The sequence below is a fragment of the Rhinolophus sinicus genome, linkage group LG06 (genome assembly GCF_036562045.2).
Source record: "Rhinolophus sinicus isolate RSC01 linkage group LG06, ASM3656204v1, whole genome shotgun sequence".
Lineage (NCBI taxonomy): Eukaryota > Metazoa > Chordata > Mammalia > Chiroptera > Rhinolophidae > Rhinolophus > Rhinolophus sinicus.
In genome coordinates, this window is record NC_133756.1 from 120,985,200 (window position 1) to 121,009,310 (window position 24,111).

The 24,111-nt window shown below is 35.3% G+C and overlaps 1 protein-coding gene across 6 annotated transcripts in view; it reads right to left on the reverse strand.

The window, feature by feature from the left end:
• NUP98 (nucleoporin 98 and 96 precursor) overlaps nucleotides 1-24,111 on the reverse strand; it is a 92,601-nt gene that overhangs the window by 19,638 nt on the left and 48,852 nt on the right. For all 6 annotated transcript variants that reach the window (XM_019718981.2, XM_019718980.2, XM_074335856.1 and 3 more), the window contains 10 exons: nucleotides 22,476-22,592; nucleotides 20,943-21,241; nucleotides 18,598-18,711; nucleotides 17,736-17,874; nucleotides 11,338-11,515; nucleotides 10,431-10,595; nucleotides 4,535-4,717; nucleotides 3,682-3,838; nucleotides 1,865-2,294; nucleotides 153-382 (listed from right to left, as the gene is read on the reverse strand). In XM_019718981.2, the coding sequence (XP_019574540.1) occupies nucleotides 153-382; nucleotides 1,865-2,294; nucleotides 3,682-3,838; nucleotides 4,535-4,717; nucleotides 10,431-10,595; nucleotides 11,338-11,515; nucleotides 17,736-17,874; nucleotides 18,598-18,711; nucleotides 20,943-21,241; nucleotides 22,476-22,592 (2,012 nt within the window). The remainder of the gene's footprint in view (nucleotides 1-152; nucleotides 383-1,864; nucleotides 2,295-3,681; nucleotides 3,839-4,534; nucleotides 4,718-10,430; nucleotides 10,596-11,337; nucleotides 11,516-17,735; nucleotides 17,875-18,597; nucleotides 18,712-20,942; nucleotides 21,242-22,475; nucleotides 22,593-24,111) is intronic.

Sequence of the window (24,111 nt, forward strand, 5' to 3'; positions counted from 1 at the left end):
TAATGTAATTTCATTTTGCTTGGGATTTTGCTCATCCCAACTCAACTACAGACAAGTACAAGCTCAGGCATATGGAAATCTGTCCTCCTATGACATATGCTCCTATTCCTATTCCTGGGACATCAAAGGTTAGAAGCATAGTCCATACTCACTTTGTGCTTCCAATAAATCTCCTGATGCTTCCTTAACCCAATCTGCATAGTCATGAATGACAGCAACTCCTGGATTGGGAACAATGAGAGGACACAGCTCATCCACGTGGACAGTGCTGTGTTTTAATTTGAGCTCCAGAGGTATCTGGTATAATTGCAGGTCTTCATCCAGCTTCTTTTGTCTCAAACTGAGTTTTTCCAAATGAACTTTGAATGGGGACTCAGTTAGGCTACGAGGGCAAATGACAAGATAGAAAATAAAGATAAGACAGACACCAGAGTTTTCCTACAACCAAAACTTTCTTTTTATGATTACAGATAGAATGCAAAACATTGTACTGTGATTTAAAAGAAATTTTGTTTCCTAATGTCAAATTATAATGAACCTATTTCCTATATACTGAGTAAATAAATGATCTGGCTCATGCAATCAGAATCCAAAGGCTTCTTAGGTCAGGTTATATAACAAGCATGGGAATCAGCACAGTTAGATTTGGAACTGGCTTCAGCGTGCACCTAAATACTATGATGAAGTCCAAGGACCAAAAACTTGTGAGGTACCTATTTCTTAAATTATATTTAATGAGGTACCGTGTGTCCCCGAAAATAAGACCTAGCTGGACCATCAGCTCTAATGCACCTTTTGGAGCAAATATTAATATAAGACTTGGTCTTATTTTAATATAATATAATGTAATATAATATAATACAATATCGGGTCTTATATTAATTTTTGCTCCAAAAGACACATTAGAGCTGATGATCTGGCTAGGTCTTATTTTTGGGGAAACACGATATCAAAAGTCACGAGGTTAAGCTTATAATAGATACTGAAGAACTGACTCAAAATTAAGATAAACATATAGTCAATTTGGCCTTGAATCAATTTTTAAGCTTGCTTATAACAACCTCCAAAATATCATGACATCATGCATGGTTTTAGGTTTAGGATTAACATTCTTAATTGTGAGGTTCAAGACATGCTGTTATTTCTTCAAAATCTACTTTAAAAACTAAGAGTAGGTGATCATAGCCACTTAATCTGTAGTAAAGATAGAACAATTTGTTACAATTGTAAAAAGGAAATAGGAAAATATTACATATTTTGCAAAGAACAACTGTATACAGTGCCTAATAACTACCAGAAAACTATACATATAATCTATCAATCTATCTGCCTACCTACCTACCTATCTGGTATATATAGAACTATAAGCACACATATATACATGCTGATGGAGAGGATTGTGTAGAAATATATAACATCAATAGTTACCAGATGTCACCATATTTCCAAATACTTATGCATGGATTATCCACAGTTCATACATTCATTTTATCAGGTCTAAGATATTGGAAATGTACTTAGTTCAGAAAATACCTTATATTTGAATAAAACACAAGTATCTAAGTGAGAAAACAGAAAAAATGACTAATAAAAAGGGTGAGAATTCAAGGAATACTGCAGCATTAGCTTGAGGTCTGTTACTTTTGCAACTAAAGTTTAATGACTAGGTATTATATACTCTTCGTACCTTGGTAATACAAATGGAGTTATCTTACTGATCATTTTAGTTTTTAATTATACAAATACTTTCTGCTATCTAAAATTGTGCTAAAAAATATATCTAGAAAGATCTCCTGATGATCAAAAGTTTTTTTCTCACCTACCATGTTGCCTTTCTCAAAAAGCGTAAGGAAATGTGACTCACGATTTAACAGCCACTGGATTAGGCAGGAATCCGTATTCCACAGAATCAGTAATCTGATGATTTTCCAGTTCATGAGAGGCACTCAGCTGTTCTCCACTATTAGCAAGAATCCAGTTGGGGCCCCAACCAACCCGAAATGAGCGTCCCATAAATAGGGCTATGTCCATCAAGAGTTTCCCCTTGCCATAGGTGACAGATTTTTCAAGAGGGACTAGGCCTGGTTGTCTGCGTGTACCCACTGTTTTCAACTGAACCTCAGCAGCTGGGCTGGGCACTGTAAACACAGAGGTCAGGGGTGGAGGGACAGACCAAGGGGATGTGGACGGGATATTCATCAAAGACGATGTTCTGGGAGAGCGACATTCTTGCACAGAGGCACTTGGTGAGAAAAAAGCTCCACTTGTAAGTTTTGATTGTAGTAACCCACCAACTAAAATAAGGGGGAGAAAGGCTATTAGAAAATAGTCTATTGCTTTTCGAACAACAATCAGTGAGGCTGAAATTATAGCTTTACCAAACTAATTAAATCAGGTATAGAAGACCAGAAGCAGGTTAAGTCAGATACTGCAGAAATTACTCATTCGACCAGACATCAATGCGGGAATTATCATGACGATGATGTCTCAACAACATTAATAATAAACACGGCTACTACTATTTAAAAAAATTTATTTAGCACTTATCTGCAGCAGACTCTTTATAAGCAATCTGTATACAGTTTAATTCATCCTTCAGTAACTTTAAATGAAAAACATTATCATCTTCATTTTATAGGTGAGAAAACTGGGCTCAAATAAGTGACTTGTCCAAATTCACAAAGCTACTAAGTGGCAGGGCAGAGAGATAAGCCCAGGTAAGTCTGACACTAATGCTCATGCCCTCATCAGAATGCCAAATGTTAACTGTTTCTTAGTCAATAGAAAAAGCTTAATAAAATCCTACCACTCTAACGCTCAATGCTGGGCTTAGGAAACAAAAACCCACTGAGGCATCTTGTGATTGCACATGTGCCTTTCAGAAAAACTGTTGTTACTATTGCCAATTCTCCAATTTTACATGGTTCTTGTCTAAAGTAAGGAGTTTGCTATTCAGGTATGAGATTTTCATGTAGTGCATATTATAGAAAAGGTTGCTATGAATGTTTACTTGATGCCTTATTAAAGTATTAAAAGAAGGAAAGTTAGTACCTTAGGGCACTCAAAAGAAATGAAAAATAAACGTTTGGTTTAGGCGACAAATCTCTCCCTTTGTTTTTCAAAATGTTTTGAAATTACGTCTGCTTAAGTCCTTTGTCCTCTACCTCCAATCCCACCCACACAGCTAAAAGCCTGCTAGAAAAGGGAAAGCTTTGAAATGAAACCTGTAATCACTTCCCTGGGAATTTGGGAAGGTTTAGGGAAAGTAGAAATCTGACAAGTTTTTTGCATTATGAGAAGCAACATTTGCCCCTAGAAGGCAATAAGGAGAGTGTTAGGACAGTAAAAAATGAGTACAATTTGCTGTTTCCTCTAAGGTGTGATAAAAATTAGGAAATCTGAAATTACTATCTAATCCACATTCATAAGCAAATAAAAACATGACTCTAAACAAATCACAAATGCTTTTTTTCTCCATACAACTTTTGCAACAGTACCAATAAAGCAAATCACAGCTTTTAAAAACTGGCCCCACTAAGCAGATATTTATACATTTCCTCTTGGATCCTTATGTCATACACCTTTACGGGGATAATTTGCTAGAGAAGTCTGCTCAACTTACAAGATATATGAAAAGCAGGACTTTACACCTTTCTTATAAAATAGCATCTTTTACAGTACCTAACGAACGGGATTTTGATGAGTGGGCTGCTGAAATGGGGAGTCTGGGAGAACAGATTTCTTGAGAAGTATCTACTTTAGAAGGAAGGCGGCTGAAGCGTTGATCCAGGACCATATCTACATCTTCTTCATCAGCAAGCAATGATGCTTTCATGATCTAAAAAGGCAAGATCTATAGAATGAATGTGCTCCCCCAAAGCCAAAGGCGATAAAAGAGAAATGCAGTTTATAACAACCGATAAATCCCTCTGCCTCAAGGCTGTGTCCAGAGCAGGGACAGTTGTATAACTGACTTAATTACACTTGCATGTGCCTGAAGGGTAGAAGTTATATAATACTCCTCTTCTTTGTACTACAGTCTCAGCAGAGCTTGGCACACAGCAATCTCTCACATGGTTGCTAAATGAATAATTTCAAAGTCAAATAAGCCAAAGGTTAAACTCATAATATGCCAAAAGGCATGGGCAGGGGAAGTTGAAGCAGAGCTTAAAAAGAAACCTGCATCTACTAAGTTTTTTGTTCGTTTTTTAACTTTTGTGGAGCACGTTCAAGAGCCTCAAAACCAATCTATGAAGTAAACACAGTAATATTTTATAGAGAAAAATCAGTGCTCACAGATATTAAGTGACATGCCTAAAGTCACATAGTAATAACTACAAAACTGGGGTCAGAATCTAGGTCTTCTGAACCTTCCCTTCCCAAATGGGAAAATAAGGCCCAAACATGGGCCGTATTCCTGTTTATTCCAGGGAGTATTCAATGCTCTTAAATGGAGGAAGAGGCCCAATGTTATGCAAGGGAAATAAGTATTAGTTTGGCTTTCTGTTGTAGTAGGGGTGGGTTAGGACTTCACCTGTAAGACATGTGGATTAATTCCCAGAGAAGATGCAATGTGTGTTGAAGCAGACACAGGTTCCTGATCCTCAGGCACGCTCTCTTCTAACATGGAATCCAAAATTGGCTCCTGGGTGATATCTACCATGTCACTGTCCAGTTCCACAACCCTCCCTAACTGCTCCACCTCTGGACTCTGGCTCTGTAGATAGCAGAAAGATCAGGGAAGCAGCATTAAATTACACCAAACAAGAGCATCTAGACATATTTAGTTTATTCAGAATATGATATAGAAATGTTAGATTCTGCCCATTCCACATAATATGAGGTAGCATATTTGCTAAAGAGGATTTAAAAACAATTACCAAAAAATCCCCCCTATAAGTACTTGGGATATAAATGAAGATTCACAGACTCACACTTTTGTAATATTTCAGTCTGGTGTCTGGAACCTAAGCCAAAACCCATAATGAAAAAATGGTGTTCTTCAGACAAAGATTATGCCTTACCTGATTAGCTAGCAACTACAATTTTCTAGTTTATACAGGGTCACCCTGCCCTTACACTGCCTTATAGCCAGAAGCCATTGGGAAAACAGAATAAAAGGTACAAATATCAAAGTCTCCAGTAACTTTGCAATTTTTTTTTAAAGAAAACATTTAGAAACAAATTTCTAGTTAACAGAAGTTGGGCCTGGAATTTATCTTTTGAGTAACTGGATCCTAAGGTCAGCGGGGCTCTACCTGTGCCGTACCATATAAGTAAGATACAAAAGGAAAAACAAAGTAATATTTTGAGAAACAAGTTTAATCTGGGAATAATTCCTTTATGTTTAAAAATGTCAAGTTATATTTACAGTTATCAAGCAGTTTTAAAGATATAAGTAAACACTTATAGAGTTGAAGCACACTAAAGTAACTGGTTCACTACAAATTCATCAAATATGTCCTAAACTTTCATATACCTGGCAAAATGTTAACAAGTGGCTAAGCCAAGTTATGGAATATTCTCAATCTAAAAGTTCTACCAATTTTTATCACGATATCATTTTAGATTATTAACCTTCCACAATTTTTGGTTTATCTTTCACAAGTGGCCTACTTCATGCTAAACCTCAAATGGATGCTATTATATGTCAGGTAGCTTAAAATTTATTTTTCATGATTTTTTTGGACAAAGAGAAATCATTAGTACAACTTTTTTTACTTTATTTTTAATGATATGTTAGCTATTGTTCCCCTGCATTCCTTTAACAAATACCCTTACCGAAAAAATGACTGCTCCCATTTTTAATTGTAGAAAAATTCAGGTGTTGGATACATGGTTAATTGCCACTTAAGATGTGAACAATTCCCAAGGACTGCTCTAACAAAACTTGAAGCCAGATAATGGTCAAAAAGCAAAGATGACATTATTTTTTTTACCTGTTGGGGAGACTACAGGCAGGTCTGACAACTTCTATGCTTTAAAATTCTGGGCAAAAAAATGCAGCCTTGGTGATGATGCTCCCATTACAATTACAAGGATTATGGGAACATTCTCACTCCAATGGCTCCCTAGTATGTTGATTTTTAACCAGTGCGCTTTTAAGAAAAGTGGTGAAACTTCCCATCTTCTGCCAACCTACCAGTTAGGATACCCTATCTATACCTATTTTATATAATATATCACGATGTATTATAGTTTCTTGCATATACAGAGGGTGCCAAAAAAATCTATACACATTTTAAGAAAGGAAAAAACTGTATTAATTGTAATACTCAATATATATCGATAACAAAAGATGAACACAAGTCACGTTTGACTTCTGCAATTACAAGAGATGCTCAAAGTGGTTACCATCAGAGTCCAAACATTTCTGATTATGGCAAACTACTGCTGGAGCATAGATAACATCTCTTAAAATGTGTATACATTTTTTTGGCACCCTCGGTATACATTTGTCTCACCAGATTGTTAAGGCTTGAAATAATCCTACTGTTTTCTGTATCTACCACCAAGAACATTGTTAAATTCAACATTCACTGAACACTTTCTTTGTTATTTCTATTGCCTAATGCAGTGCCTTATACATAGAGAAAGCAATTATAAAAGGACAAGAAGGAGCAAGAATGGGTGGGAGGAAAGAAAAGGGGGAAGATGGTTCCAACTTATTACACTACTCAACAAAGGAGTACTGACAGCAAGAGACATTCACTTAGAATGCTTTTAGGCAAAATGGGAAGATACCAAATACCTGGGTTACGGACCTAAGGGATCCAGCATATCTTTAAGAAGAATGCTAAGGATCAAGGTTTTATTTGCTCCAACCTCATATATAGACTTCAAAGCTATAAGATATCTTAAATGGACAAGGAGGAAGTGAATTATTATGAAACTGTGAGGACCTGATAAGCTCTTAGAACCCCCTAGATGCATATTTTGTTAAAGTACACCTAAGTAATTGCAATGAACCCCCACTGTGTACTTATTTTCAGAGAAATCTTGGGAGATCAGGTGCTTCTTCAAAGCCAGACCTGGAAAGAAAAGTACACTAAATAAAAAAATGATGGCTCAGAAGGAACTGAAGAGGAAAAAAAAAAAAAAAGTCCCTGGGGGGCAGGGGGTCTATAGAAAAGAAAGGCATGTACTAGGAGAAGCAGACAAACAGTATTATTTTAACTTGCCCTTTCCTACACTGTAATAGGATATCTTATTTATGTCTAAATATCAGCACAGCATATTACAAATGCTAAGTACACAAATAATATCTGTAAAATGGCTATTCAGACATATGGAGGGGGGGGATTCATAACTGAAACCTTTAATGACCAACAAACCTCCACTCTCCAACTCAAAAGAATTGTCCTTATACAAAGCTGCCAATACTCTAAACATAAAGCATCTCCTAATCCAGTAGGTTAAATGATTCAAATAGGTACAGTATATCAAGACACTCATATTCAACAAAGGATAAATGACCAGTCTACAGTAAAACAGATGTGAAAACAATTCATACTGTCCTCTCATCCAAATAGTTTAATCCAGTATAACTACTACTGTTGCCTGCCTCCGAAACAACTTGCTTTCTAACTGCAACGAATGTTTTATATTCATTTTGCTGGAAAAGCAGACCTGTCAACAATATTGCATTCTCAAGAGAAATTCCATGTCAGGGTTTCAAGGGCCCTCCAAAGTAAGTGTATGTCTTTATACATACAATCAGGGATATTACTGCAAGAGGCATAGGATTCAGTAACATTAATGTCTGAAGCAAACAGGCTTGTGGCTATAGAATTATTTTATATATATGAAATATCTACAAATTAAATTAAAATATAAAATGCATATTAAAAATATATATTGGCTCATCAGATAAATTTAGATAGCTGCCATTTTATTTTTCAAAAAAGTATACATAGATGAAATGGAATTTTCTTCTAAATTGTAACCACTGTTTTCATTTTAAAAAATTTTAAACTTATGTGAATGTACTCAACAAGTGAACAATGCTAAGTTTCTGAGCAAGTCAGTTAGTCTGTCTTGATGGTACTGAAAACAAGTTACATTTCAGTATAAGGCTGAGGTTAAAAACAAAACAAAGCTGCATGTCTCTCTACCTGATGCCAAATATCTGAGGCTTTTCAGCAAACAGTTCCGAAGCCTGGCTGCATACCTCAATCATCTGGGGAAATGTAAGCCTGAGCCCCATGCCAGACCTATGAAATCAAAGCTCACCAATGGTCTGATGCAATCCATCAGCTGAAAACTGGACCGCAGATCAGCATTCTGGAGCTAATGATCTAACTACCAAACAAAACATTTCTGCAACTGCACTAATTCACCTGTGTGAAGGTTTTTCTGCCAAAATTTTCTTTAACTTAAAAGGCATAAGAGAAGATTACGTGAAATTTTAGTTACCTTTATATTTTCTGGTTGCTTAGATTTACTTGCTTTTTTAGGAGCAAAGTAAGGCTTAAGAATGAACTGTAAAGAAGTGACTGAGGATATTGTAAAAACGACAGTGGAATAAATGTGACCATTAAACAAAATCATAAATCTTCCTAGAACCTGAGATCCTGTACAGGGCGGGGGAAAAAAAAAAGAAAGAAAAACCTACAGCAGACTGAGAGAACGCTATATCATGAATCAATCTAAGGGGGCCAGGTGACAGCACTCTTGAAGATAGCACTTTTGACATTGGAATGAGAAGACTGGTCTGTCTATTCCCAGTTCATTTAGATGGTTCAAGTAGTCTCATGCCAAGTAAAACATAGGTCTTTGACACTAATAACTAAAAACTTTGTAACCATTGGGCAACATGAAGGAAGAGTTCTTCAGATTCCCACATTATTGTTTTAACACATTAGCTTGAATATCTAAACAACTCTACCCATTTCTCCCATCACCACCCAAAAGGTCAAAAACCATCCACTTCCTCAAATCAAAGGAGATGTCTGAAAAAAGACCCCTATTTACTATATTCTCTTCACCCATTTTGATCCTCATCATCTCTTTCCTCTAGAACCTTGTTCTGAAATATTCTGGTACTCAGTTTTTCAGAATTCTTTCTCACTTACTCAAGTGTCATCACAGGAATTTATAGTTATCTGTTACTATCTATACTCTGAAAATTAAAGAGCCTAAAAAACCACTGGTTATCAAAATTATATAAATTTGCTCTGTCCATAGATAAAGCTTTTTTCCCCCAGCTGTATCTTTAGGATCTTTCACATTACTTTCATTGGCAGAAAATAAGTCTATCTGACTATTATCCTAAGAAATATCTGTAAGATCAAAAAAACACTTTGGAAAGGATTATATAAAGTATATGATTCAGACAAAATGAACATGGGTAACTGGAAAAACAAGTCCATTTACAGCATTTCTTTAGTTCAGAAGAAATTTCTTAGGGGTATCCTAAATGCTACAAAGATGAAAGTCAACATATTTTCTATTTCCCACTTTTATCACACCCGCCCCTTCACCCTGTACGCGCAAACATGAACATACACAATAATCTCAAAAAATGCCTCCCAAGAAATTATTTAATAAATCATAAAAATCGCACAAATCAGTAGCCATAAGAATTGTTGCATGGAAAATTCCAAAAATCCTGCTTTTAGCAGCTGAGAGGTAGAGGATGCTTTACAAAGAAATTCTGTATCAAGTTCTTTCTTTGAGGGAGTATGGCAGCAAAGAAAAAAGTTTTTGTAACTTGATTTAATATAAACAATATCCAAATGAAAGTAAAACTTTTATGAGTTGGCAAAGAAACTATCTGATATTTAAATTACAAACCTTTCCCTACAAGGACAGAAAGTTTATGGCTTAACAATGCTGAAAAGGAGAAAAATACAAATGATTGCAATGCAGCCCATACTCTCTCCAAGCCATATAATTCATTTGCATTCCAAAACTTTATCTATTTTCATAGAGTATGTACTGTTAATATACAAATATCAAGAAGTATAAGCAAACAACTTGAGAAATATGGAGTTAAAAACCCTTGTAGAAAGCTGATGGAACTTTTGAAAAAAAAACACGGAGGTAAAGAATAAGATTAAACTGCACATCAGGTAGTCAACAAAAGATTTACTTTGCATCAACCCACACAAGCAAAAGGCTATCTTAAGTTGATCACTGAGCAGAGAATTCAGCAAGTCCAAATGAAGTGGGGAGGGGAAGGGTTGTTAAAAAAAGACAATCTGTAGATAGAATGATCCAAACAGCAAGAGAATTCTTTAAATCTCTCAAGTGAAAAACAGATGCCAGTACCACCTCATGCCCTCCCTTGTACTTGTCTCAATGTGATTGCCAATACATTTGTACTCTTCAAAGTTCCAGGGGTCATAAAACAGCTTTGTACTAGCTGAATGACTTGGTGTCAACTTCTGTATCACGGATTCCATTCAAATTCATTGTCCTTTCTCTACCTGGGGTGGAGGTGCTGGTTTGCCATTAAGAGCCATCTGGAACGGGGTGGCCTGGCCTGCAGGAGGCAAAGGGGCAGTCTTCAGCTTCTTCGTACTAGTTTTGGATGGTCGCTCCTCCTCTTCTTCATCAGAATCTTGAAGGCCATACTTAGAAAAATGAGATACCTAAGCAAGAGGAGAATCCAACAAAATCAAGTTTAACACTGTTATATTCAGGAGAGCTTCCACAATATTTGCCCTCGCAATCCTGCAGATTAGCTTTAAAAAAATTTTTTTTTAAATTAAGAGATTATCACAATATTTATTTAAAGCACAATGGAATGTCACCTATCACACTTTACTGTTTTTCTAAGATTTAGATGATATTCGGTGAATGTACTAGTTGCTCATATAGTTACTAAATTAATACATTAACATAGGAAACTGAATCCTAAAGAGCCATTACAATTTTCACATCTATATACTACCTAACTGTTCTCTACCAACACAAGGGCCTTCAACAAGTTAAATAATCCAATTAGTCTAGAAGAAAAAAGAAACCAATGGGTTAAACTTTATAAAAGGGAGAAAGTCAACCTCTACATCCCAGAAATCTTTAAAAGAATGACAATTCTTTGGGAAGAGTTGATCTATGAAGAGACAAAAGTTCTGCCTGATGTCACTGATGATGCCACCCAGAGAAATCACACCTTAGAAATGTAGCTAAATGTTCACAGGATGGGACAGAGGATTTGAATCACGAGCCCTAGGATTTATCTAGATGTGTATGTAATTTGGAGCAAATCATGATGTATTTCTACATCTATTTCCTAATTTGAAAATAAAGAGAATTAAAGAGAGGATCACTTCTAACAAGCATTTTATGACTCTCATTACAGTTAATTAAAACAAGGTTAAATGACCATACCTTAAACACCCAAGAACCTGTTTCAGGACGGTACTCTTTGAACTGAGCACCCTGTTTCCTCGAGACTGCTTCTAACCTTCCCTCATAGTTGATATCAGCAAGTCGATCTGGGCTCTTTATTAAACAACGAGATGTTTTATCTGTTGGCCAAACTCCGTCCAATGTAACTTCAGCCTTCCTGTAATGTACAACCAAGTAATGTATAAATGTTTCATATTTAAGGCCAGAAATCAATTAACATCTATATAAATAGCAAATAAAGGCACCTATGTTACTTTGGAATTATTCTGGTGTTTGCTTGCCAAAGTAGATAAGCTTAAGAGAAATGGGAATTACTCCTACATCAACTAGCTCAGTATCTGGTATGAATGTCATACTCCATTTATTCCAAACTACTAAGGTACATCAATTATTTCCAATCTAATTTTAATAACATTTAAGCTATGCATCCTTGACCAAGTCCATTGCTAACAGTTCAGTGGTTATAGACCAGTGCTAAGTCTTAGCAAAGGTCTTAGAGAGCTACTGTACTTAACAGCAATATTAACAGCAGCAACTATCACTGATAAACAACAAATGCTTGCAAAAAGAAGTATCAGGAATATCACAGTATTAACCATTAAATAGTGAGTGTAAAGATGACTATAAGTGGTTATATATCCTTCTAATATTAGTACCTGAGTTCAAGGACTGTTTTCCTATTCATTCTGTATGCCTTGCACCTAGTATTGTGACTAGCACATAAGAGATGACTTTTTAAAACATTTTTTATTGTGGTAAAAAGTAGTAACATAAAATTTACCATCTTAACCATTTTTAACTGTACCATTCACTACTGTTAAATATATTCACATAGTTGTGCAACCAATCTTCCGAACTTTTTCATCTTGCAAAACTAAAACTCTGTAACATTAAAAAACAACTATTTCCCATTACTTTTATCCACTGGCAACCACCATTCTACTATCTAAGAATTTGACTCTTTAGGTGCCTCAAATAAGTGGCATTATACAGTATTTATCTTTTTATGACTGGCTTGTATCACTTAGCATGTCCTCAAGGTTCATTCATGAGGTAGCATGTTTCAGAATTTCCTCCCTTTTTAAAGGCTGAATAATATTCCATTGTATGTAGATACATTTTATTTATCCATTAATCTGTCAATGGATACATGGGTTGCTTCTACCTCTTGGCTACTGTGAATAGTGCAGTTATGAACATGGGTATGTAAATATTGCTTTGAGATTCTGCTTTCAATTCTTTTGGATACATACACAGAGGATGAATTGCTGGATCACTTTTAATTTTTTAAGGAACCACCATATTCTGTTCTATAACGGCGTACCATTTTACCTTCTCATCAACAATACAAATGGATTCTAATTTCTCCAAACTCTTGCAAAAACGTATTTTTTAATAGCAACCATCCTAATGAGTGTGATAGCTCATTGTGGTTTTGATTTGCATTTCCCTAATTATTAGTGGCGTTGAACATCTTTTCATATGCTTGTTGATCATTTGTATGTCATCTCAGGAGAAATGTGTATTCAAGCCCTTTACTCATTTTTAATTTTGTTATTGTTGTGCTACAAGGTCAGACAATTAAGTTCGTGAACTCACACTAGAAAAAGTGCTACCTACCTCATTTCTGATATCACTACGGTCACCTTTGAAGTACTCCCCTTGGAAAGCTATGCACTGACGCCAGCACCTAGTCCATCCTTCAAAGCAATTTTGGAGCTCTTTTTCCAGAATGGCCATCAGAGCTGTTGTCGTATTACCCTTGATGTCCTGAAATGTCCTCCTTTCAATATTTCCTTTATCTTCGGGTAAAGAAAGAAGTAATTGGGGGCCAGATCAGGCGAGTAGGGAGGGTGTTCCAATACAATTATTTGTTTACTGGCTAAAAACTCCCTCACAGACAGTGCTGTGTGAGCTGGTGCATTGTCGTGATGCAAGAGCCATGAATTGTTGGAGAAAAGTTCAGGTCGTCTAACCTTTTCACTCAGCCTTTTCAGCACTTCGAAATAATAAACTTGATTAACTACTTGTCCAGTTGGTACAAATTCATAATGAATAATCCCTCTGATATCAAAAAAGGTTAGCAACGTCATTGCAACAAGTTCGCGAACTTAATTGTCACACCTTATATAGTTCTTCATATTCTGGTTATTAATCTCTTATCATATATAAGATTTGTAAATATTTTCTCCCATTCTGTACATTACCTTTTCACTCTGTTCATAGTGCTCTTTGATGTACAGAAGTTTTAAACTTTGACGTAGTCCAATGTGTTTATTTTTACTATTGTTGCCTGTACTTTTAGTGTCATATCCAGGAAATTATTGTCAAATATAATGTCGTGACTTCCCATTTTATTCTAAGAATTTTAGTTTTAGGTCTGATCGACTTTAACTTTTTTTTAAAATAAATTTTATTGGGGAATATTGGGGAACGGTATGTTTCTCCAGGGCCTATCAACTCCAAATCGTTGTCCTTCAATCTAGTTGTGGAGGGCGCAGCTCAGCTCCAAGTCCAGTCGCCATTTTCAATCTCTGTTGGAGGGGGCGCAGCCCACCATCCCATGCGGGAATTGAACGCGCAACTTTGCTTTTGAGAGCTTGCGCTCTAACTGAGCCATTCGGCCGCGCCTAAGTTAATTTTTATATACTGCACAAGGGTCCAACTTCATTCTTCTACATGTGGATATCTAGTTTTCCTAAAACCGTTTTTTGAAGAGATTGTTCTCTCCCCATTGGATGGTCTTGGCATCCTTGTCAGAAATCATTTAACCACGTATGAGGTGTGATCAAAAAATACAGTGAATGTTTAAATAAAAAGTTATTATAGTAAAAGACACATTGCCATTAATTCCCCTCAAAATACTCCCCCTCACTTCAAACACTTATCCCATTGTTCTTGCCACTTTCTGAAGCAGTTCTGGAAGTCCTCTTTCATATTTTTAGTTGCACTGTCCTGGATGCCTCGATGTCCTGGATGCCTTGATGTCCTGAATTGATTCAAAACGTTTACCTTTCATGGTCGTTTCAACTTTGGGGAAAAGCTGCCAGAAGTCGCACAGTGATAGATCTGATGAATAAGATGGATAAGGACACACCATAATGTTTCTGTTTGACAGAAATTGCCATACAAGAAGCGATGTGTGACATAGAGTCTTTCCACTGTGATCAAACAATACAGTGAATGCTGCTGCCAAGTGCCATCCAATAGAAAGGCAGGGATCTTCAATATGGGAAGCAGCATGTCGAACTTTAATAAGTATGTGACAAGTTTCAACTTGTTCAGTGCAGTCAGTCGGGTGTGAGCTACAGTTGAGAGAAAATGTGTTTTAAAGCGTGCCGTCAAAAATCCTCCATCATGACAACGTTCCATGTCATACATCGCTTCTGGTATATGGCAATTTCTTTGAGGGGGTATAAATGTCTAATCATTATGTTGTTTTTATACACCTGAAACTAATAAAATAAAAGAAAACCTAAAGCAAAACAAACATTACAATGTGTCCTCATCTATTCACTGGATCTGGCATCGTGCGACTTGTGGCTCTTTCCCGAAGTCAAAATGATTCAGGCCACTGAGGCAGCCTTGACAGCGCAACTAAAGACACTCATGAGAGGACTTCCAAAACTGCTTCAAAAAGTGGCAACAACGATAGGGTAAGTGTTCAAAGCGAGGGGGTGTATTCTGAGGGCAATTCATAGCAATGTGTCTTTTACTGTAATGATTTTTTTAAAAATTCAAACATTCACCACATTTTTTGACCACACCTCGTGTGTAAAGGTTTATTTCTAGGCTCTCTTATTCTGTTCCATTAGTCTGTATTGTCTGTTTTTATGCCAATACCACACTGTTTTGGTTACTGCAGCTTTGTAATAAGTTTTAAAGTCAGAAAGTATGAGTCCTCCAGTTTTGTTCTTTTTTAGATTAACACGTTGCGTACGGATCACCAGAATCTTCGTTTTTTCTGAGCCATGCATTAAGGACGGATAACGAGAATTCTCATTTTTACTGTTGACTCTTTATACTTTGCATATTTTATTGACTTATTTGTAGAATAATTATTTATAGAATAATTTATTTGTAGAATCTATTATTTATAGAAAAATAATAAATGACACAGAAGCATTTACGCTTTAAAGAGAAGAGTACATTTTAAAGCAGTTTCTTTTAAAAACCTGCCGGAACAGAGGGGTATGAGGGATTTAAACCCCGCCGTATGCAACATGTTAAGTTGGCTATTTCGGATCCCTTGAGATTCCATGCGGTTTTACGCTGCATTTTACAATTTCTGCAAAAAATGCCACTGGGATTTTGATACAGATGCAGTAAATCTGTAGATTGCTCTGGGTAGTATAAATATCTTAGCTCTGGGTAGTATAAATATCTTAGCAATTTTAAGTCTTCCAGTCCACGAAAATGGGATACCTTCCCATTTATTTATCTTCTTTAATTTCTTTCAGCAATGTTTTGTAGTTTTCAGTATACAAGTCTTTTGCCACCTTGGTAAGGTTTATTCCTAAGTATTTTATGTATTTGATGTTATTATAAATGAAACAATTTCCTTAACTTCCTTTTTGGGATGTTCATTGTTACTGTATAGAAATCCAACTGATTATTTTTTCTTTAAAGATTTTATTGGGGAAGGGGAACAGGACTTTACTGGGGAACAGTGTGTACTTCCAGGACTTTTTTCCCAAGTTATTGTCCTTTCAATCTTAGTTGTGGAGGGTGCCGTTCAGCTTCAAGTTGTTGTCCTTTCAGTCTTAGTTGTGGAGGGCGCAGCTCAGCTCCAGGTCCCGTTGTCACTGCTAGTTGCAGGGGGCGCAGCCCACCATCCCTTGCGGGAGTCCAACCGGCAACCTTGTGGTTGAGAGGACGCGCTCCAACCAACAGAGCCATCTGAGAGCTCAGCAGCAGCTCAGCTCAAGGTGCTGTGTTCAATCTTAGTTGCAGTGGGTGGAGCCCACCATCCCTTGCTGGAGTCGAGGAGTTGAACACGCAACCTTGTGGTTGAGAGCCCACTGGCCCATGTGGGTTGAACCGGTAGCCTTTGGAGTTAGGAGCACGGAGCTCCAACCGCCTGAGCCACAGGGCCGCCCCCCTCAACTGATTTTTGCGTGTTGATTTTGTATCCTGCTACCCTGCTGAATTTGTTCATTAGCTATAACACTTTTTTGCTGGAATCCTCAGGATTTTCTTCATACAACATCAAGTCATCTGGCATCTACGGATAGAAATAATCTTATTTCTTCCTTTCCAATGTGGATGGCTTTTCTTTCTTTTTCCTGCTTAATCGCTCTAGTTATAACTTCCAGTATCATGTTGAATAGAAGTGGCAAAAGTGGGCATCTTTGTCTTGCTCTTGACCTCAGAAGAAAAAATTTCAGTTTTTCACTATTGAGTATGATATTCACTGTGGGTTTTTCAAATATGGCCTTTATTATGTAGAGGTAGTTTATTTCTAGCTCCAGTTTGAGTGTCTTTACCATGAAAGGATGTTGACTTTTGTCAAATGCTTTTTCTGCACCAATGGAGATGATCATGTGATTTTCTTCATTCTGTAAATGTGACGTATTACACTAATCGACTTTCATATGTTGAACCATCCTTTCATTCCAGGAATAAATCCCACTTGGTCATGATGTGTAATCCTTTCAATTTGGTAAATCCTGTTTGCTAGTATTTCGTTGAGGATATTCATGTCAATATTCATCACAAATATTTGTAGTTTTCTTGTAGTGTCTCTGTCTAGCTTTGGAATCAGGGTAATGATTGCCTCACAGAATGAGTTCAGAAGTGGTCCCTCCTTTTCAATTTTTTGGAAGAGTTTGAGAGGAATTGGTGTTAATTCTTTAAATGTTCAGCAGAATTCACCATTGAAGCCTACTGGTCTTGGGCTTTATGGGAGGTTGAGGTTTTTGATTACTGATTCAATTTCTCTATTACTTATAGGACTGTTCAGATTTTCTATTTCTTCATGATTCAATCCTGGTAGGTTGTGAATATAAATTATTTTAACTATGGCCCTTTCACCTGTCTAAAGAGATATCAGAAGCTAGTGTCTCACACTAAAATACAGAGAAAGACTTAAGCATGGGCATAACAAAAATATGAAAAAAAAGTACTACTAAAAGTGGTGTTTGGAAACCAACAGTTGGACCTGATAATAATAGGGAAACGGAGTCAAGAAGTCATAGTGTAGCATTTCTTTATCATTTATACTTTAAAATGAAATTATAGAAAAAACAATTGCACACTATACAGTAAGTTTAAAAAGCAAGTTGCAGAAAAATGTATATAATATGAACACATTTGTGTTTACAAAAAAACAAACTGATTTAGCTGATTATTTTCTAAATATGTAAATAAATTCATACCTATTTAGTCCTTCACCCACAGGTGGTTTTTGGTTATCATCTAAATAGACAATAACTTCTTTCCTTCGGATATGCACAATGTCATCCAAATTTAGATTTGTCAAATTCACCTCTCCTTCAAAATAGATTGAACCATAACCTACAACACAGAGCGAATAGTTAAAAACTCATCCTTTATAGAGGACAAATAACTATATTACACTTCTAGTAATTAAATAATCAGGAGCAAGTTGCTTTAAACATTAAGCAATATTTTCAATCACCCAGCAAAATACCTTGAATGGGTTATTTCATCCATAATATGTACCAGAGGGTGACATTAAATATATTATCTGGTAAACATCTGTATTTTCACAGCACTATGTTGTTTTCAAAACAGCCTTCTTAAATCTCTTCCCAAATATCTACACTGCTCCTATCTAAACAACTCATAGCACCTAGCCTGCAGTATGAGTTAAAATACGTGAGCCTTGTTTTGAATACAATACAGGAAGATGAGATTTTTTTCCCCCAAGAAAATTATCTGTAATAATAATTTAAAGTTGAACCTAAATATTACCTATCTTTTGTCATTTACTCAATTTTCTCACTTAGTATTTCTTGCTGTTTACAGTGTTTTAATTGTAGAAAATTGCAACGAGGCAAGTAATTACCACAGAATGTTATCAGGCTCCAGTCTTGTTTTTTTAACTTGTTTTGTTACTATTTTTGTCTGTTTTATTACTTGTTTTGTCTGCTCTTCAGGCCAAGGTGGGTCCAAATGCAGGAAAAAAATGGATTTAGCTGAAGAGCTTCCCTTACTTAATTAGAAAAATAAGGTGCAGATCTCTGGTTTACTACTAACTCCTAAACTCATACTCACCTTTACGACCAATAGTGAAGTCCGAGACAATGCACTCTCCTTTTTCATTGGTAATTTTAGCAAGGTCATCCATAGATGGAATAGTATAATAACCAACCTTAGTGAGAACAATGCCTATGACAAAAGAAACAGAAAATATAAATTGTGATTGTCTTTAGGTAGCGGAATTTTCAGTAATATGTATTTCACTCTTTTGCCTTTTTAAAAATTTTTTACAAAATGAGTAATTTTAAAAATTACCTATATAATTAGTAACTAAATTATTATATAAAGAGAAAATATGTAGGAATAAAGCATTTTTCCAGACTTGTTTTCTAAGAAACACTAATCCTAGGAAAAGACTTTTTTTTTTTTTTTAAAAAAAGCTTCATGGTCAAGAAAGTTTGGGGAACATGCACAAAGCAGTGTATTACAGGCTCTGAAAACTCATAAAATAATGAAGTCTATGTAACTTGACTTAATCCAGTGTTTCCTAGACTTAATTAACCACAGAACCTTCTTTTCACTGACACCCATTAATACACTACACTATGAAAGGCATTCCACAGACTACATTCTACAAAAAAACTTACTTAATCCATTTGTTTCTTTTATTGTACACAAAGATACCAAAATCTGAGGTGGAAAGAACCTGCCTTGGTTTACACAGTAATTCAGTGGTACTGGTAGAGCTAAAACTCAAAACCCAGTACTTTTTGTTTTATAGCCTACTGTCTTCCATACCCCTCTTGTATCTATCAAATTTACACCTCAAAATAGAGCACTAAAATCAAGATGAAAAATCCTACATGAGAAAGTTCCATAGACAAATGGAAACTTAAAGGACCATATAATTACTGTTATTTTTTTAAAGTATCAAAGAGGTGGACTTCTGAAGAAGTCGAAGAAAATACGACACTGGTACGCTTGTTCTAATCACTCCTTGTCCCATTTATATGTAGATATCGAGCTAACTTTGTGAAAAGAAAAAAAGGAAGGCCAGTATCAGATTAAACTCCAGCCTTCAGCAATGTCCACTTATATATTAAACTTGTTTCTTTACTGGCAAGGTTTAGAGGGTTATTAGTGTCCTTGGGAATGAAATTTTAAATTGGGAGGTGGCAAACAAGGTCAATGAGAAAACTAGAAACAATAAAAAATCTAGACTGGATATTTGAAAAAAAGATGCAGTATCATAATTCATGCAGATAAACACATACAAGTATATATACTTGAGATTTTTGATGTGAATGTATAAAGTTATTTCCTTAAGGTACCAAATGACCAGAAGATATATATGAAGGCAATAGCATAATTAGACATAAAAAAATTTTATAGACACTTCAAGAATAACTGTACAACGACCCAAATGTTAGCTAACAGAGACTGGATTAACCAAATGTGGCGTATTTACTTAATAGAATACTACTGAGCAACAAAAATGAAGCGTTGATATATACACTATGGATGCACTCTTATAAAAATTATAGAGTCAAAAAGACTATGTATAGTATTTCATTTATACGAAGTTGAAGAATAGAGAAAACTAATCTATGTGACAAAAAACTGTGATTGGCTTTTGGGTATGGGGACACAGAAAACTTTCCAGAGTGAAAGAAATGTTCTATTTCTTGATTGAGGTATTAAATATCTCAGTATATACGTGCCAAAATTCACTGAAGTGAACACTTAAGATCTATGAACTTCATTTTATGTGAATTGTACCTGTTGTTTTAAAAAAGGGAACACATAGTGACATTTATCAAAACCCAAAAGAGATGATGTATCAACACAGAAAAAAAGCAAGCTTTAAGTATTCAATCAAAATACTCTAATCTTGTAGTTTATATTACTTGTTTCATGGATTACTTGGGAAAAAATTAATCATTCATTGTTTAGGAGGGTGGGGCACAGAACTGAGGTGATAATAAACAACCACAGCAACTCGATTTGAATGCCTATACATGTTAGGCATTATGGTCTATATACTTAAATCTAATTCAAATCTCAAAAAATGTATATAATTATCACTATTGTTTTCATTAAAAAACTAATAATCGATCTATGTTAGTTTATAAAGCAAGGAAAAGTTTGAGGATAGTCTCTTTGGCTATAAAATTTGGGATCTTTAAACTATGCCAAGATGCTTTAAACATGAATTTTAACTACTCCAAAGGTACAAAAAGTATGTGAATTACAAATCGACCAAAGCATAAGTGAGAAGTGTTTAAATGTTAATTTTTGTAAGATGCAATAAAACACATTTAGAAGTTCAGACAGCTGACTTTCATTATGTTGAAAATCTGTCACAAACAAAAAGAGGTTTCAAATAGAGATTACTCATGTACCACTAATCTTAACCTGACCTGCTGGATGCATATGGTAAGTATTGTTTTCTATTTCTTCTCGGTCATCCTGCAGTGACTCCTCATGAAAAGAGGTCTCGTCACTGCTTCCTTCCAGTCCATTTCGCAAGGCAGCACGCATGTTTAACGCAACAATGGTATCATCCACGCTGCTGCTGCTGTTGTGTTTATTGCCAGCACTCTCTGGGGTTTGAGGAATGGGTTTGGCAATAGGGTTAGTATAAAAACGTGACACAAGAGAATCATCATCTCCATCCTGCTGATGATTCTCATCAACAGGTTTGCTCAGGAAACTGAATCTGAAAAGGGAAAGTAGAAACATTTTAGTCTCATGTAGTAGTAGTAAGAATGATAACAGTCAATACTTACTGAGCCTTTACTAAGTGTCTGGCACTGTTCTAGGCAAGGTCACCATTCTGGGTAATTAAATGAATATTAAAAACTCATTTAATATTTATAGTAATCCTGTAACACAGGTTACTATCAATTTTATAGAAAAGAAAACTGAGACAAAGAAAATAAAGTAACTTGACCAAGGTCATACATAAGTGCTAGAGTGGGGATTTTAACCCAGGAAATATGGCTGTAGATTCCAAGCCTTTAACAGATATATTTTCATGAATAAATGGATCTGAGCATCCAATTTTTAGTTTAAAAAAAGGATGCTTTACTATGGGGGTGGGGGTGTCAAATAACCAGTGGCGAGTTTCAAACTAAAAAATTGAAAAAATTTTAATATTATAATCAGTAATGTATGAGAAAATGTTTTATTAATGAAAAATCAAACTAGAATTTTATCCAAAGAGAAAAAGAAAGAGTGCAAATATACAGGGATTTTTCACTGAGGCATTATTTTGAATATAGAATTATCAAATAATCTAAATGTCCTCTAATCAAGAACTGACTGAATTGTCTTACATTCACAACTGGCTATAGAATCATTTAAAAAGAGGGGGCAAATATATTCATACTGATATGAAAAGGCATTTATAATAAAATAAATGGAAATCAGGTTACAGAATATATATTATTCATTCATAACTTCTATAATGTATATCTATAAGAATATATTTATAAATAAATTTCTAAACTGTAAGAATATACACCAAACTATTAAGGACTAATGTATATATACTTCCACTTCCTCCTTTATACATTTTATATACTCCTGTAGCTTTTCTTTGTTTTGGCTTGGTTATAATGACTACATATCAATTCAATAATTATCACAAAATATCCCTTATTTTAAGGAAGTGTCAAATGCATGCTAACCCTGTCCAAAATGACATACATAGATATTAAAATAGTTTTGCAGAACTGAATCAAAAGAACTCTAATAATTTTAAGGTTTAAAGTATTCAAAAAGCAAAAACATGACTTAATTTCTAGGTGCTCCTATGCTGTAATACTTTTATGCAGCATTCGCCAAACTTCAGAAATTTTCACAGAATGAATAAATTCTAAGCTCAGAATCTTTTCAAAATGAGACTAGGGCTCTCTACCAAAAACAACCCAAAACAGAATTCAGTTTACCTCTCTCCATTTTCTGGATAATCAGATGGTGAAGCTAGATCTTCTGAATCACGGTTAACCGGAGAGAAGAGATTGCTATTGCTAAGGTTTTTCAAAACCAACTTCTTAATGCTCTTCCTATAAACAGAGACCAAAGCGGGAAGTACGGGGGGTAAGAGCTCAGGCACACATAGTTACATCACAGACATCATCTTAAAAACTGGAGTTGAAAAGGGCACTCTTATTCAATTCTTATGTATCTAAAAATGACCTAACAAATTCAATTCACAAACTCTTCCTATAAATAACCAGAATATAACACCTCAAATACACTGCACTCTGGTGTTTGGAAGAAAAGCTAAGCACATTCAAAACAAAGTGGGAATTCCTTTTGAAAATATTATTCACATTTCTCTGAACTGCTGAGCACTTTATCCACTTAGTTCACTCATCACACTATGACTTATATTTCAATTACTTCTCTACATGCCTTTTCTCTCTTTAAACATTTTCTTTCTTTCTGTGGTATGATCAGAATTTATGACTGTATTCCTACCCCATAGAACTCGGCATGCTGCCCTGAAGAAAAAGTAGGTAAATAGATACTTGTTGACTGAATGAGAAAAGATTTTAAAAATAAGATGACAAGAAATAGGAGTAAAAAGCCCTGATATCCAATGATGCAAATGCTCACAAATACCTAAAAAGTTCAGGTTTGTGTACAGCAGGTTCACTTAAGGCAAGAATCTCTACAGTACACACAAGCTTCAAGTAGAAGAACTTTAATCAACTTCCACTTAAATCACTGAATTGACTAACGTGCTCCATTCCTTCTTTAAAAACAAACAGCAGACCACTCTCATATATTTGTTTTTCCTAGTCTCAACAACTGAGTTACATAACAAACATCAATAGTATTTGTTCCAAACCTGTGTACGCTACTTATACTCTTTACTGTAATGATGTTATATTTAAAGCCAATTAAATAGGCACTTAAAATGAAGAATTGTTATTTCCATGAAAACTAAACTGAGACTTTGCCTTCTTTTGGTAGACTAGGTAATGCAGACTAATTCTCCTAGGAAGGATAATTAGAATAGTTGGAGCTCTTTGTAGGCATCGACAGGCAACAAGTTGTAAAAGTCTCTATCCCTGAAGATAAAATAAAAAGGAAAAAGCACACTGTTTTAAGTTCAGCTTTGACTCAACTCAATAATGAACTTGCCATAAAACAACAAATCTCTGAAAGTCCAAGAAGAAAAATGGCCAATAAACATGACTCGACGCTCAATATCATTAGTCATAAAGGAAATGAAAATTAAAAGCATGAGCTACCACTTCATACCCACTAGGATGACTATTATCAACAGATAAGACAGACAATAAGTATTGACAAGGATATGGAGAAAATCGAACCATTGCACATTGCTGGTGGGAATGTAAAATGGTAAAGCTGCTATGGAAAAGTTTGGAAGTTCCTCAAAAGATTAAACATAGAATTAACATATGAACACAAACAATTCCACTCCTAGGTGGAATACACTCAAAAGACTCTGAAACAGGAAGTCAAACAGATACTTGTACGAGGTGTGACCAAAAAATACAACAAATGTTTAAATTTAAAAAATTATTACAGTAAAAGACACATTGCCATTAA